The sequence below is a fragment of the Ixodes scapularis genome, unplaced genomic scaffold, assembly GCF_016920785.2.
Source record: "Ixodes scapularis isolate PalLabHiFi unplaced genomic scaffold, ASM1692078v2 PGA_scaffold1__304_contigs__length_218370807, whole genome shotgun sequence".
Classification (NCBI taxonomy): Eukaryota; Metazoa; Arthropoda; class Arachnida; order Ixodida; family Ixodidae; genus Ixodes; species Ixodes scapularis.
In genome coordinates this window covers 123,288,748-123,304,340 of record NW_024609846.1, presented here as the reverse complement: position 1 = coordinate 123,304,340, position 15,593 = coordinate 123,288,748, and the positions used below count along the sequence as shown (strand labels likewise).

Sequence of the window (15,593 nt, the reverse complement as noted above, 5' to 3'; positions counted from 1 at the left end):
GCACTTTGCATATAAACAGTTATACAATCTAAAATCAGCAGTTGGTTTGTTTATATTTTCGAAATGATCAACACCAATTCATTAATTAAAAGCAAGAAAACCATCTAATGAAACTTTATTGCGATGTCCTTTAGAAAGCTAATAGTATACCTCACTCTTGTGGTTATGTACACGACTTATTGTATGTGTATTTTCAAAACTGCGTGGCTGGCTAACCCAGCGGATGTCAATATGACTGCAACCAACCAAGTGATGGGCTGTGCTTTCTTTTTGAGTATATGTTGCACTGTGCAACTCTGCAAACATTCAGTGTCTCTAAACTTTCCATGCGATTCTTTTCCATTAGTTCGTTGAGTAAAGATTTTATAATCCTCCGCATCACACTGTTTCTCGTGACTTGTCCTCGTGTCATTTGCAGCATCACCATCAATGACGTTGTGTACGTGATTGATTGCGGCAAGATCAAGATGTCCAACTTCGATGTGGGACGGAATCTGGCCACCCTCGATGCCGAATGGGTGGCCGTGGCCAACGCCCAACAGCGCAAGGGTAGGGCCGGGAGGTGGGTCCGTCTTGCTGTTCCAACCGCCGAGAGAAACTGAATTTTGTCTTTGCAACTTGAGTTTTGTGTGGGGATTGGAGCTTTGTTTTGGACGATTTGACAGCCAGTACTGTGCCCCACTTTCAGCCAGCCTCGGCAGTTCGCACCATAGCCTTTGCCGTCGACGGAAATGAGACTGGGACTGTGTCGTCCATCACCCTACAAATGCAACCTCTTATTGGGGAGTGCAAAGCTTGCCGCAGTCATCGAATTGCGTTTCGAGCATTGCTGAGCGGTAATTGAAGCACCTCGTGAACGATGCGGTAGAATCGGCATACTCTCACGCCCCCAACAGGGGGCGGATCGGTCTTCTGCTGTGGAGACACTCACTTTATTATAATTGGTAGTCACTCTGCCACAGGGTCCTCATTTTTATCCCCTTAATTTCCGGTTGGCAATATCGGAACCTCGTAATGCCGCTGTTCGTTGTGATCCTAACGGTGGTACGCCTCCGCAGAGGTGTATACAACAGATGCTCATTCTCCTCTTGCTCGCCCTGCAGCTGGCTGGCCGTTCGACAGAAACCGGAGTAGACGGGAGTTGTGACGCCGCTACATCATTAACGCTTTTGTCCCCTTGCTTTTGCCAGTGCTTCTTCAACCGACTTCCGGGATTGCAATATTACATACCATTCCATGCCAGCTCCCCGCGCGACATCTTTTATTTCTACATGGGGGACACCTTGGCGCACGGTGCCAAACGTGTGGGGCCGAGACGCGATCTAGGCACCGCAGTCGCTCCTTGGTGTGGTCTTTCTTCCCTGCTGGTGGAACGTGGGCCGATGGCGTCACATGCAATCGTGCAGGGTGCAACCCGGGGTCTGCTACCGCCTCTACACCTCGTGGAGGGAGTCTCAGCTGGAGGCGTACCAGCTGCCCGAGATGCTCCGCACCAGGCTGGAGAGCCTCGTCCTCAAGATCAAGGTGCGTGCCCGTCCACATCTCCGGCTCGTCCTTCAAAACCCAGCGTGATGCCTTCTGTTATTTATTGCCATCGCCTTCCGGTGGCCTCGGGGCCCCTGTTTCGCTCGCAACGGCATTTCCTCGGTGCCTGAATGGAGGCGTGGAATGCTTGCCCGGCGACGAAGTTGTCTGTAGTTGCCGGCCGCTTAAAAAGTGTAGTACGTGCTGAGCCGCATGCGTCTGATTGTCACTCCACAGCCGATCAGGATGCCGAGGAACGAATCGTGAAGCGTAAAAGTAATAAGCCACACCCAGTGTTTCCGTTGCTCAGTGACCGCACTTGCTTCCTTCTATCGGCATGCAGTGCCAGTTAGTTAGAACTGGGTTCTGAATCGCTTTATATATACCGAAATGACCTGGAAACCTCGGGGTGGCAGTCAGAATTTCACTGGGAGACAGGCCCTTTGTAGAGTAGCTTTCTTTAATTGCTCGGAAATGAGAGTGTTGGTTCGAGTAGCAACTTACCGGGTGGCATTGGAGACTTCTAAATAAATTGCCGCCGGAAGCGCCAGTTTGCTTTCGTGTCGGTATCGGCAAGTTTCGCGCAACTTCGGCCCATTTGGCAATTTCCTTTTTGTGTCGGTCGTTGCTCTGCACCGCCGCCCACTTGCTCGCGTAGTCGGTGTATATTTTAATTTGTAACCCATGCTCTTCATCTGTTCCTGCGTCATCTACTGACAAAAGGGTGCCACGCTGTTTGGCACTCCGAGTGCATTATTGCAGCTACAGATTGGCAAGGGGTTTTTGTATGTTTTTTTTTTAAACTGGAAACACTACATTCTTAAGCACGAGAGTTCAGTTTTAGTCAAATGCATTGTATCAGGCTGTTCACTTCTGAAACTGCTTGGAGTTTTATATTAAAAAAAAAAAAAAATTATGTTGAGTAAATTAGGGACTTGACATTCAAATAAGTAAATGATCACTGTATCATTTGAAAGTCTATTTACTTATTTATGCTATTAACCCATACCCGGGTTGTGGCATACGTAACATTGAGGAAAAAAAAATATACAGAAACGTGCAACATGATGAGGTTGTCATAGAAAAGGAGTCTTTCAAGAATATCAATTGGTGCCATCAAATAGTGTAGTTATAAATATGCTAAATGAGATGCATCCTGTAGACAATAGAAGAAAAGGAAATAAACAATAAATGCCTAGGAGAATGAAGAAAACAAATTCACCTGGAAAAGCTGATAACTCGTACCAGCAATACAATAGGTGAGCGGCATTTGGCAACTACCGGTTCCTTAGAAAATTTTGTTTAGCTGTTGACAAATGATGACAATTATCTGCAAGCCTGTCTAAGCGTGGGTCTGAAAACCACAGTCTGAAGCTTTCTGAACCACGCTTGACAACCTTGCAGCTCATTGTCGTCGTGTGTCATCAGTGAAACGAAATTTCCTGAGGAAGTTGCCAAATGCCGTTCACCTATTACACAAATGGAATGGACGAAGTAACTCCATCGCATACTAGCATGACCGATGATACTTTCACTATCCATGAAGATTTCGGAAAGGTTATTCCACTTTACAATAATTCCGGGAAAAAAGGAAGTACCTTTCCTGATGATGTTGTTTGTTCTTTCCACTATTATGCCGTTTGGCCCTTCCTGGCAGATCTCCATTGACGAGGAAATGAACATCAGCCCAATGACTCTCTCTTGGTACAAGAAAAGGAAAAAAAAATTAAATTCCCTGAAACATGTTTTTTTAATAGACCTTTGCACTTGGGTGAGAGCAGAGGGAAAGGGAGCCGCAATGTTTAAGCAGTTCCAGCAATGCAGCCAACCGGAACTGCCCAATTGTTGTGAATGGCCAGTTTGTCGTCTGCTGTTGGGATCAGACACGTGTCCTTTCCCTCCTTTACCCAACCAGATCCGTTGAAATGCCCGGATGTATATAGATGGCGCCACAGTCAAACAAAATGACACCATCCAGAAAGCCTTTAGGGATCTAGTTTATACCTAGTCCAAGGAAACCTTGCTGCCATTCTTTTAACCTTTCCCAATTTATTGATTCGGTACTGCCTGAACAGATCCCACAAAATGCAAGGTTGTTTGCATCAAAGAAGCAGCAGTCAATTCAAACTGCAAAAACAAGCTTTTTTTTTTTTTTTTTCCGGAAATTTTTGGGTTGATTGAGGTGGCTGGACGCTGACTGCCAAGTATTTAAAATTGCTAGCTGCCAATATATTTTGGCTCATCTTAATACAGACTTCAGCAAATAACTTGGTTGGTGCTCCTGCTGTATGAGCATTTATAAAGCCGAGACTCGTTCGAAAGCAAGGAGCTCGGGCTCCATCCTCGCTGCAGATCAGATTAACTTGTTTTATTACAAATTTTCTTTATTTTTCACATTCTACACCTTTTTTTGAGAAACATATACGAATAAGCTTAGCAGTTGTATTTCAGATCTTCATACAGACTCATCTGCGAAATAGGCAATCACTAAGGGGGGGGGGGGCTCGGGCCCGAGCCCCGTCATAGTCGGCACCTATGATGCACTCCTGCCACTGCCTCAGCCAGCGGCGTACCACCGCACTCCCTGTCGGCGCTGCGACCATTTCTGCTCCTCTCAGCGTCGAGAATGCTTTCGCATTCACAACTCGTAAGAAGTGCTTAGGTGTCCTTGGAAATGTTTTAGAGTAAGCTCGTGGCTACGTATCGACGAAGCAGACTCCTTTGGGACAAAAGGAATGGAACACTCCGTTTAATTTTTGTTTTTAATTAAACACACATAAATTGTGGCCATGGAAATGGTGGGCATTGGAGCACAGCTCCAGAACGGCTTCCTCCAAACTGTGCAGCAGCATTGGCGGGTTCATGTTGGATCCGAATGCCCAAGTCCCACTGGAGCGACAGAAAGAAACCACAGACACCAACAAGCCTATAACGTGCACAGCTTGTGCTCAATGGTGCCTTTGGCAAGCTTCCAGTTTCTTGGTGCTTGTGAACTAAGCACTCGCGATTGCAAGCCTGCCAAAGATACCTTCGTGCGCATGCTGCACATGCTTGAGGCTTGTCGATGTCAGTTGTTTGTCGCTCTAGTGGAACTCGGGCATAACAGTCCACACGAGTGGGACTGACAGGAGCGGAGAACATGACTTCAGACAATCATTGTGAACACATATAAATAACCAACACTTAACAACGAGAGCAGACAAGAGAACCGAAGGCAGCATGACTAGGCGCACGCCAAACGGGATGTTTCTGCAACCTTTCAAGGAAGTTTTGAGGCTAGCTGCTCGGTGGTTCCTGGAATCCGTTTGGCGAAGTTAGTGCCCAAGTGGACTCGCGCAACTATAAATCGCCCCTCCCCCGTTATGTTGACTTTATTGCGGCGCTACCATCGGATTCAGTGCTAGGAAGCGTCTTCGGCTCGGCGGTCGACGACGATGCGTCTTCCTCAGCGGGCTGTTCTTCCGTCCCATTGTCCTGCTTGACGGCTTCGGTCTTGGCTCGCTCCAGTTCCTGCTCTTTCTCTTGCTCTGCCTTCTCCCTGAGCGCCTGCTCGTACTCGGCGGCAAGCCGCGCGCAGTGCTTCTTGTGTGTGAACCAGTGGAGCTTCTGGCAGCCGGGGTCGCAGTACTGGACCGACTTGCAGGCCGAACACCGCTTTTCGGCCTTAGGCTCGCCGCAGGCCGTGCACGAGGCCGCCTGATCGCAGCCCTTCTGTCCCCTGATGGCCTCAGCCAGGATGGAAATGGCGCTCGGCTCGTTTCCGATCTCCACGCCGGACAGCGTGTGCACGAGTTGTTGCAGGACGCTGCAGTCGTGGTAGGGAAACTCGCGCACCGACTGACGCAACAGCTTCTCGAGGAGCACAGGGAAGTCGTCCTCGTCGCGGCCTTTGAGCCATGTTTTGATGAGGGGCTCGAGCAGCGCCTTGGAGCCGGCCTTCTTTGGGTCCTGGTCGCGTGCGAACTTGGCGCAGTTTCGGACCAGGAACGCGAGGTGGTGGAACTTGAGGGCGAGCATCTCGTTGGGCTCGGCGACCGCCTTCATCTGCTTCTCGCAGAGCAGCGTGAGCACGCGTTCGATCTTGGCCGAGTTGTCGAGCAGGTCGCGCCTGTCCTGGAGGTAAAGGGCTACGCGGACCGGGTGGATGTTGGTGCGCAGGATGAGGTGGTACAGCGGGCTCACCAGATTGGCGGGCAGCTTGGGCTCTTTTTCCAGCCCCTGCGGCCGCGCGTAGTAGTCGAGCTCTTCTCGGGGCAAGAAGTTGTTCACGATGGCGACGACGTCGTAGTTGCTCACGAAGGCGGCCATTTGGGCCGCCGTACGGCCCAGCGAGTTGACGGCCGTCGTAGAGGCGCCGTGTTCGAGCAGGAGGCTCACGACGTCGGCGCGACCGGCGAGTCCGGCGAACATGAGCGCCGTGTAGCCGGAGTCGTGGAAGTGCGAGTTGACGTCCGCGCCGCACTCGAGGAACAGCTTGCACATGTCGTAATTGCCTCGGTACGCGGCGTGTTGAAGCGGCGTCATGCCATGCTCGTCCAGGCAGTCGATGCGGACCTTGTTCAAGAGGGTGCGGGCTTCGGCCAGGTCGCCCGCCTGGACCGCCTTGTACAATTCCTTCTCAGTGTCGGACAACTCGCCTTTCGTAAGGGGAGCCATTTTGGAATGGTGAATGGAGTCGATCCATGTGTGGAACCGAAGGGCATGGACAACTGACTGGCGGCCGCCCTCTTTTGACTGAACAGTCGCCATGTTTTGTCAAACATTACCTATTTTACGAACGAGTGAAACAAACTACAAACGAATATGGTAAGAATTTTACGTGAGTTCGGACAGGAAATAATTAAAATAAATGTCCTAACAAGTGCGCAGTGCTTTTTTTTTTTCTATTCTAATAATTCTTGAAGTGGTGTTCTCGTGTAGTTTTGGTTTCAGATCCTCAATAGATGAATACGTCGCGAAGATATCGTCCGCTTTAGGAGTGCATTTGATTTTTTTTCTCGCTCATTATTTAACTCGAGACCGAAACTTTGAGGGAAAAAGTTGTTCTGTCCATAAAATTGCAAATAAAATACGCTTTTATTAAGTGTTGCTTCACCGCAGTGCACCGGTGCTCGGTACGAGTAGAGCACTATATAGCTCCTTCGGAGCAGAGTAGCGCAATCTAGAACGCCGCCTCTCGGCGACTAGCGGCGAACGCCCGGAGGTTCCAACTGCGGTCAGAAATGCATGGAGAACGTGAGACAATCGCTGTTTCCTCAGTATTGTGGGGGTGTACGGAGTGGCAATTGTTTTTGACATAATAATGGAACATTTTAGAATAATTTGCGCTAAGTTTTGTGCCCCGCAAGGACCTGACTTTTTTTTAAAAATTGCTTGAGCGGCATCATGCAGCAGACGACACGGCGACGTCACACCATTCACGTGACCCGCTCCGGCCAACCCGAAAAGCCCATCTCCGCTGCGAGCAAAAATCGTCTGCTTCAAACGCCATTGCCTTGGAAATTGCCTTCTCAAAATTTGCACACGCATCCGATATTATTAAAACTTTGATAAAGTGTTTAGTGCTTTACTAACTTCACGGCAGACTAGTTTTGAAAAGTGTGAACTCGCCGTTCATTTTTTAATCAGCCGTGTTGTACCGATCTCCATGTATTCTCCCATAGGGCGGGCCGCCTCCTGGAACCCTGAGTACCACGTGACTCGCGCCGAGCCGCTCTGTCGGCCATGTTGTCGGCAAAACACGGGGTTCAAAGGATTGCGCTACTCTGCTCCGTAGGAGCTATATAGTGCTCTAGGTACGAGGTGCGCTCAGGTGCGCTCAACCAATACTGGTTAGCCTCGTTGAGCTTGGGCTAACCCGCAACGATCAACGCTAGGGGTGTCGTGAACTGGCCGAGGTTCGAGTTCGACCAGGTTCGACTTTTTCGAACTTTTAGTGGAAAATTCGACGAACCTTGTATTGAGGTTCGACTCGTGTGCGCATGCGCGACAGGCTGGCCAGTTGGCTTCGGATTGGATGGTGATGGCTAAGGGATAAATTAAGGGCAGCGCTGATCGGTTATTTCACTCAATACAGTACAAAAAAAATTAAGTTATTAACTTCTTCAATGATTAAAATTAGTTTCTTTTAATTGCAACTGTTTATAAAATAAAATAACCCTTTTCTTAAAAAAGAATTCTCCAAACCTAGACATGCTTGTATCAAGGTCTGGCCACACTGTCCACAAGGTCGAACCGGTCGAATCTGGTGAAAAGTTCGAAGGTTCGTCGAACCCCGAAAGTTCGACCTAAAAATCTGGTTCGACAAAAGTTTGCGACACCCCTAATCAACACTTCGCAAAATACGAATGTCGCAGTTAATCTCGGAGCGATTAACTGCGTAATTTTCGAAAGTACTATTCGAAAATATTTTGCACAGTGGTAACTTTCCTTTCTCGGGTAGGGTCAAGAAAGCAAATGGTTTGATCATCTGACAGCCCTGACCAGGGGCTGTATATGTCGACAAGGTGATGCATGTTTGAACCATGAGTAGCGTGAGGTGGAAGGGGACCAGTGGCATTTATTTTTACTTTCTGTGTGCATAAGCACTGTACCACTTTTTGCATCTGTTGTGAGGCCCTGAAATGTGCTAACTACGGGGGGCACTCTCTGCTGTCATCATCATCGTTTGTGACGTCACAAGTAGGACAGAGTGGGACAGATCGCGGAGATTTTGGATCCCTCGGCTCGTCAGCTCACTTCATCCGATGTTTGGGTAGCGCGCCGCGAAGCCTCTTTCAGGCGTTGTATTTATTTGTTAAAGTGATATTTGTAGTGTCACGTGTAGTCGTGCTAACAAAAACTTTTGGTGCTGAGCTGTCGAAGCGTATGGGATAGTGGTGTGCTGTTCTTTACCCCAGTACAAAAGAACTGGACGATGAAAATAGAATATCCCGCGCTTTACTCCTCTACAACATCTACCACGGCAAATAGGGTGCATATTCTTATTATGATTGGGACAAAATAAAACTGAGAAAGGAATGTTTCGTCAAATTGAAAGTAAGAAAGCTAAATTCAAGAACTTCTCGCTTATCTAGTAAACACTTCAGTGAAAGCGACTCCTTGTATCCTGTTGGTTGCAATGTGTTTAGTGAGTGCTGGTGTCTTATTAGTCCTGAGCTGATTCCTTTTTTAATTTTGTAAACCAGTAAACGAACATTTCCTCAAAAATACTGGCAGGAAGAAGCGGTGGCTGGCTTCCGGAATTGTTTCAACTAAATCCCTGCTTATTCACCCTGTAGACACGAAACGTGCGAGGCGCCCACGCTATTGAAGTCTTAAATTTAGTAAATCTGTGACACTTCAGCATCCCAAGAAATGAGGAGTGCACCTGCTATGAATTAGTACCGTTTGTATGTATTTTTGCGAACCCGAATGCCCATAATGCATGATGCGCTTCTCAGCGAGCGATTTGAAATTTGTAAACAATTCCTAGTAAAAATGGGATAGAACAAATTAGTCAATTGCCTGACTTTGCCGGGCCATAGCCGACAATTGGAGAATTTATGAAAAAAATCTGTTTTTCTTTTGAGCATTAGTCGTGGTGTGACAAACTTCTTTGCAACATATTTGAATCGGGAAGAGCTAAGTGTCAGTTGCTGACGAGCATTTGCTTGGTAGCAACTGTTGAGTCACAGTGTGCGGCGCTTTGCAACACAATGGTCTGCACGTTCACAGCTAAGACAGCAAGTCATTTACTCTGGTGGTTGCAAAACCTTTTTCTACAAAAACCTCCACAAATTAAAAAAAACAAGAATTAGATAGGTTGTAAATAGCCCTAGTGCACGCCGTGCAAGCTGTAATGTGAGGCTCCAGGCTTGTTTTTGAACATTTTAAAGTTTTTCTACCATAAAAAGCAATTTCGAGACACTGTTATTCACTAGAAAGATCACTCACAAAAATATAATAATGTTTCTTTCATAAATAAACCGTTTTGATCGGCATAGATGCAAACTAGCGTAGCCACTCCGTGCTTTGACATAGCGCATCATCTGCTCATATTCTACCAACTCCTTTACAGGAGGGCACCCCCGAGGTGGCACCACCAAAACATCTCGTCGCTACTTTGTTGCATGTTTTGAAGTTATTTCACTTAATAATCAATATACATGTTTTGACATGAAAAACAGCAAATTATGGCAAATATAGCCATCATATTTATGATCACTGCAATTATTGCCCTCAACCCCATTAGTTTTGGGGAATTTCTGACCCTCAACTTCTTAATTGGTGTCTTCAGAATCAAATTTGTTAGCTTTTCAAAATCATATTTCTAGCCACAAACAAAATAAAAGCAAAATTAAAAGAAAGAAGAATTAGTGCTGTCATTTGTTGACAGAGCCACAAACTAAGCCAGCTGCCATCTGTTGGCAGAGCTGCAAACGAAGCCATGAGCGAGCCTGGTTCGTCCAAAACGGTTGAGTACACTGGTTGAGTGCATGAACCGGGAAAAGCAGACAAGTTATATTTGTCCTGAGCGGTTTGGAGACTGCTCCATGTTGACGAACTAGGCTCATCCAAAACTGTTAAAAAATTAATTTTAATGTTTGTGGATTTTTTTTTCTTTTTGTCTTTTCTCTGGGGGGGGGGGGGGGGGGGGGGGAAGGGAAGGGAAGGGAAGGGGGAAGGGAAGGGAAGGGGAGGGGGACGGAGAGGGAGGGGGGGGGGAGGGAGGGAGGGAATAGTTTTATTGGATTTCATGTGTGAAGACAAAAAATATTCCAGTTAACTAACGAAGAACATTTGTCTCTTTTTTCTTCAGATCCTCAAATTGGGAAAGGCCGAGACTTTTCTTCAAAAAGCTATCAACCCGCCCTCCCCTGAAGCGTTGTTTCTTTCCATTCAGTTTCTGCAAACACTGGTAAGTTAGACATATTTAGTTATCCATTATTTGATTTTATTAGTATACAGTAAACTTTCGTTAATTCGACCTTGACGGGACCTCGAAATTTGGTCGAATTATCCGAATGATCGAATTAAAAAAAAAGACAGAAAAACCGTTAAAATTAAACTTCCTTTTATTGTCCACAGTAGTCGCAGTCGGTATGCTGCTGTCTGTGCTTAAAACGCGTGTCTAAAAGCATGCTCCGGAGAACAGCGTAACTAAACGTCACAACACCAAAAAAATGCGCACTACAAAAAAAAAAAAAAAGTAAATTTTACGAGTTGATTTTGACGCTGGGCAGCCAGACCGTCAGCGACAGAGAAAAATAAAAAAGGAAAAGAGAACCTGCGCTTCCTGACGCGCAAGATGAACCGCACATGATGTTACAGAAAAATGTTTTGAGAGCGCGTGTTGAGAAAGCTTTACGAGCGAACCACTTTGGCGCCGGCCGGCCAAACCGTTGGTGACAGAAAAAAATAACAACACAAGAAAGGAAAAGAGAACTTGTGCTTTCCGGCGCTCCAGATGGACCACACACGATGCTACAGAAAAGCGCGCGTGCACACGCTGTCTTTGCGCTTGACCACGTGCTATGTTCTCCGCTCTACTCCACGCCAGATTCGTTGTGCTGGCTTGTGTCATTCGCTACGGTCCATCTTAACGGCGTAGAGGAGCAGGCGCATATTTGCACACGTTCGGCTTTGCAGCAAAGGGCCTGTGTTTTGCCGTACGTTGGTGGTTTTTCTGCTGTGGTGCGGTGCAACTTGAGCCCGTACGCATTTGCTCGGGACGAATTATCGGACGCGGAGTCTTCTTGAGTTCGAACTATCAAACTTTTCCTCCCATAGAAATGTATGGGCGCTCGCCAGGACTTTTGAACATGATCGAATTAAACGAAAAGTCAAATTAACCGAGGTCGAACTAACGAAAGTTTACTGTATCAGCATCAGTCAAGCTGCATCCTTGCAGCTGTTTTTCAACCTCCTCGTCGGATGTGTGTATACCATCGCGAAATAAACTGATCTTATTGATTGATAGATTGATCTCTGAGCTATGCTTTGGAAATGGGCTGATCTCCATGCCCAGCTTTTAGGTGGAGTTGTCAGTGGTAGACGGAAACACCGTTGTATAGTTCGCATTAGTTTTACTGAGTTGGTGAAGGTTTTTATGCATGGTAGTTAGAAAGGCAATCTTTGTATTTCCCGCAGTTGGTTTTACTTCTAGTGGAAAATAGAGACCACATCTGACAGATTAGCCATTCGTGGAAGGTTGAAGCAGTGTGCTTCGGCCCTTCAGGCAGACAGGAGCTGAATGTTATTAGATGAGTTGTTGACCGTGTAAATTAACTCTGAAATGCAGAAAGGAAACGATGTAAGTCGTTTTGTTGCTTGCTGTCTGTCTAGCACTACAACTCAAATAATTGCCGCACTGCTTATGAGCAAAGCCCATACATTAATTTTTTCAACAGAGTACTAGACAAGGATTCCAGTGAGTGTGAATTGTGGAAAAAAAACAACAGTGAATGACGAAACCCCAACTGTTTGATTCTGAAACTGCAATCCGCACTGAATACTGAACGTGTGAAACATGGTTCGTTTTGTTATGCAAGCAACAGTTTTCTGCAAGGACATTAAACCAGCCTCGTGCATCTCTAGGCTCTTTTCACAGATACAGTAATTAGCTCTCTTCGTCCATTTCGGCAATACTGACATAAATTGTCACTTATTATGCTCAGTAGATAGCTAGCACTAAAGTCACTGAACTTACCCGGAGTATCACCTTAAGAGTGCTTTTGGGCAGGAGGATAGAGCTGGCCAATTGATTGCTTGCTGCCATATTGAAATTAGCTGAGTGAACTAAGCTGGAGCCACTGAGGCTTAAGAGTTGCAGCATTTCATTGTAGTTTTCTTCGTATCTTTTTTCCTCCCTTAGGCGGACAGTTTCTTTGATCGAAAATGGTGCGCTTTCATGGTTGGTGTAGTAGCTAATCCTCTTGGCAGCTTTTTAGCTCTTTGAAATGGGTCTGCTGAATCGATTGTAGATACACATGCATATTACGGGTAATTCATGCTGTAGATGCACATTGATTGCCACCCAGTACTTCTACTATTCAGCAATATTGGGTAGAAAGTTACAATTTGTTTTAGGCAATTGTCACTAGTTGACAAAAACAAATATCTCGTTAAAGATAGGGATGTTGCTTGATTCCTTAAATGTTAATGCAATCTTTTGAGCTAAGTAAACTAAGCAGAGGCATTTGATGAGAAGTGGAACAAACGTGGCCATAGTTTGTTTCGGAGCATTAAAGGGAAAATGGCCACGAAACCCATTAGCAGAATGCAATGACAGTGGCACCTTGAAAACTGCATTATTTGGAAGACATGGGGTTGATGAGAAAGCAAATGCCAATCTAGCCACCAAATGATTAGTTCATACTGTGTTATAGCCAGCAGATTGAGGAAGAACCTAGGGAATATTTAGAATATCATTTGCCACCTGTATAGGTCTTAGCACAATATGAAAGTACCATATTTTGTGGTGTATAAAGGGGTGTCCAAACAGGATAGAGTGCAATACATCTATAATCATAATGAGAAAACCTAAAAATGCAATCGTTATAACCGATTATCGTTGTATCTGGAATGGACACCCCACACAAAATAAGTGCATGGTCCTCATAAGCTCATCGTTATAAGCAATACATTGCTATATGTGGATTGCACTGCACTTCAGAATGCGTGAGGCAACACTTCTCCGCCATATGAAATGAAAGTTGAAACGTGGCAGTTTGTCTTCTGTTTGAACATTCTCCAGGCAAACATCACGGCTTTCCTCCTCGCCTCCTCTGTGACCTCAGTGCTCGTCAGACTTGACACCACACAGCACCTGCCAATAGTGTGCCTGTTGCTTGTCCATCTGTTCTTCTGCGCACTCGTATCCTTCCCTTTCCCGATTTCGGGACTTGAATAGCAGCGGAGGCATTGAGCGACTGACTAAGAGCCAACAGAGCGTGTGAGTGGCTGTCTGGACCCACGTGATGAGCATGCTTTAGGCCTTCGTGAAGGACACAGGCGGACATTGTGGAGGAAAGCATTCCTCAGGGCAAAAAAAGACGGACGGAAGCGGATCACCGCACTTCATAGGGCAAAGAAGTGTCGCTTCACGCATTCTTGAAGTGTCCTGTCTAGACAGCCGCCAAGTTGCATTTTTTTTCCTCTAAGCTTTGTCTGTGCGCCTTATGGTGCAACTTATATGTGCTTCTTGCACAAGCATGCACATTAAACGTGCAAGATGTGGCTGTATCGACCTATAAGACAAATGAAGAACGGCAGAGCACCCACCGACGGCCTGCTCTTCCGGGTGTTTGAAGGCGTTTCGAAACGAGGCGGTGTAGGTTCGTGGCTAAGCGATTCTGCGGACCATACAAAGAAGTGCGACTTGTAGAAAGTCACGACTTCTATACCGATTTCGTAGGGGAGGTGCTACTCATAGACCGGAAAATACTGTAGTCTCTACATTTAACATTTAGCATCTGTTGGCTGCCGTCCTTCTGCCATGGCATGCTGGCAGTATCTGTAGTCGGTGACAGGTTAAAAATGCAGTACTAGGTGCTGCACCTCCAGCGTGAGCTTTCTGCCTCCAATAGATCTTGGCCACACATGGTTGACCGACACAGAAATGGAGGTCGTAAAGCATATAGGTAGGCGTTGCTCATCTTCCCTGACCCCGGCCCTGCCGTCCCGACGCAGAAGGCGCTGGACGAGGGGGAGGGCCTGACCCCGTTGGGGTACCACCTGGCCAAGCTGCCCCTGGAGCCGCAGACAGGCAAGATGATCATCATGGCGTCCATATTTTCCTGCCTGGACCCCATCCTCACGGTGGCCGCCAGCCTCAGCTTCAAGGACGCCTTCGTGGTGCCTCTGGTGAGCACGCCGCACATTCTCAAACGAGACCTGTTTATGGCTCCTACTTGGGGGGTCATCCCAAGCACTTTGAGTTGAACACTTTCATTTGTGGATTTTATGCCTGTATGTTTCAAGCTACAGCATATAGCTAATCTTTGAAACTTTGCCGGTGCTCTGCCAGTGCCACGCTGCTGCTATCGTCGTGTAGAAGCGGTCAAAAAGACACGCTAGCGTTGGACAATGAGCTGCGTCTGATATGTTCAGTCTTTCTGCAACGTCCATGATGAAAATTATTTACACATTACGTGGGTTCAGCCGGTTGGAAAGGAGGTATGTCTCTAAATGGAGGAATAACTTTCTGTTGCTGAGCTTCCCTCCTTTTGGCAAAAAGCATGTTTCGCTTATTGTACAATGTCATGTGGTGTTTTTTTTCTAGTTTCTGCAATGGTTCCTTTGAAGGGCAACTCCGGTCAAAAACAAAACTAAAATAAATGACTGGTATCGCTTTAGTGGCATGAAATATGATCACAGCGGAAATATTACGTCAATAGTTTCGGTTTTGCCGTAGACGCCCGAAACCAAACTTTGAGCTGTAATATTTATAAAGCTACACACAATATCGAAAAAAAAAAAAAAAAATGTATACCTTGTAGTTTAGGGACACTGCTTTAGCTGAAAACAGTCGTAATTCCAAATGAAAGAATATTGTTTGGAGTTGCCCTTTTTCATTTTAGAATACGGCAGTTAGACTTGATTTCCACTGCCCGTTCTTTGGAGTACCGTGCGGGTTTCCTGAGCGCTGAGGTTCGCTTTCTAAGTAAAAATACTTCCCTGTGCACTGCAGGTGTGACTGATCAGGGGGCTATGCAAGACGGTGAGACAAAGAGATTGGGACGTCGCCGCATGCCACGATTGATCAGCGCCACACCGCTGACCAATCGCAGCAGGCGGCAATGTCCCGTTTTTTTCGTCCCGCCGTCTTGCATAACCCCCCAAGTTTGATTTATTGCTTCGAGTCAATCAACTGTATCTAGTGCTGTCTTTGATCAATGTCAGCTTTACAACAGTAACTGTCTAATTAATTAAGGATTAACTCGATTACATGGTGCCATCGAGTCTCGACACTGCGACCTGCCTCCAACGTTGGTGTGGCTTGGTGATTTTGCTGTTGATGGCGACCTTGCCATAAAAGCCAAAATGATGGTGTTGAGTGCAACACTACGTCCCACCTTTTTTCTCAC

General features: G+C 46.5%; 2 protein-coding genes across 2 annotated transcripts in view; one reads left to right on the top strand and one right to left on the bottom strand.

Moving 5' to 3' along the window:
- Window positions 1-15,593, top strand: part of LOC115311560 (ATP-dependent DNA/RNA helicase DHX36) — a 93,520-nt gene that overhangs the window by 52,446 nt on the left and 25,481 nt on the right. Inside the window, exons 15-18 of the mRNA XM_040207760.3 lie at window positions 419-562; window positions 1,407-1,524; window positions 10,325-10,423; window positions 14,197-14,370. Coding sequence (XP_040063694.2) covers window positions 419-562; window positions 1,407-1,524; window positions 10,325-10,423; window positions 14,197-14,370 — 535 coding nt within the window. The remainder of the gene's footprint in view (window positions 1-418; window positions 563-1,406; window positions 1,525-10,324; window positions 10,424-14,196; window positions 14,371-15,593) is intronic.
- Window positions 4,269-6,212, bottom strand: LOC115311561 (ankyrin repeat and MYND domain-containing protein 2). Its single transcript, XM_029970243.4, has one exon. It carries the CDS (start codon window positions 6,178-6,180, stop codon window positions 4,885-4,887), a length of 1,296 nt encoding a protein of 431 aa, XP_029826103.3. The 5' UTR covers window positions 6,181-6,212; the 3' UTR covers window positions 4,269-4,884.

Excerpts from the sequence above, each read along its gene's own strand:
- LOC115311561 (XM_029970243.4), bottom strand. The coding sequence starts at position 6,180 with ATGGCTCCCCTTACGAAAGGCGAGTTGTCCGACACTGAGAAGGAATTG.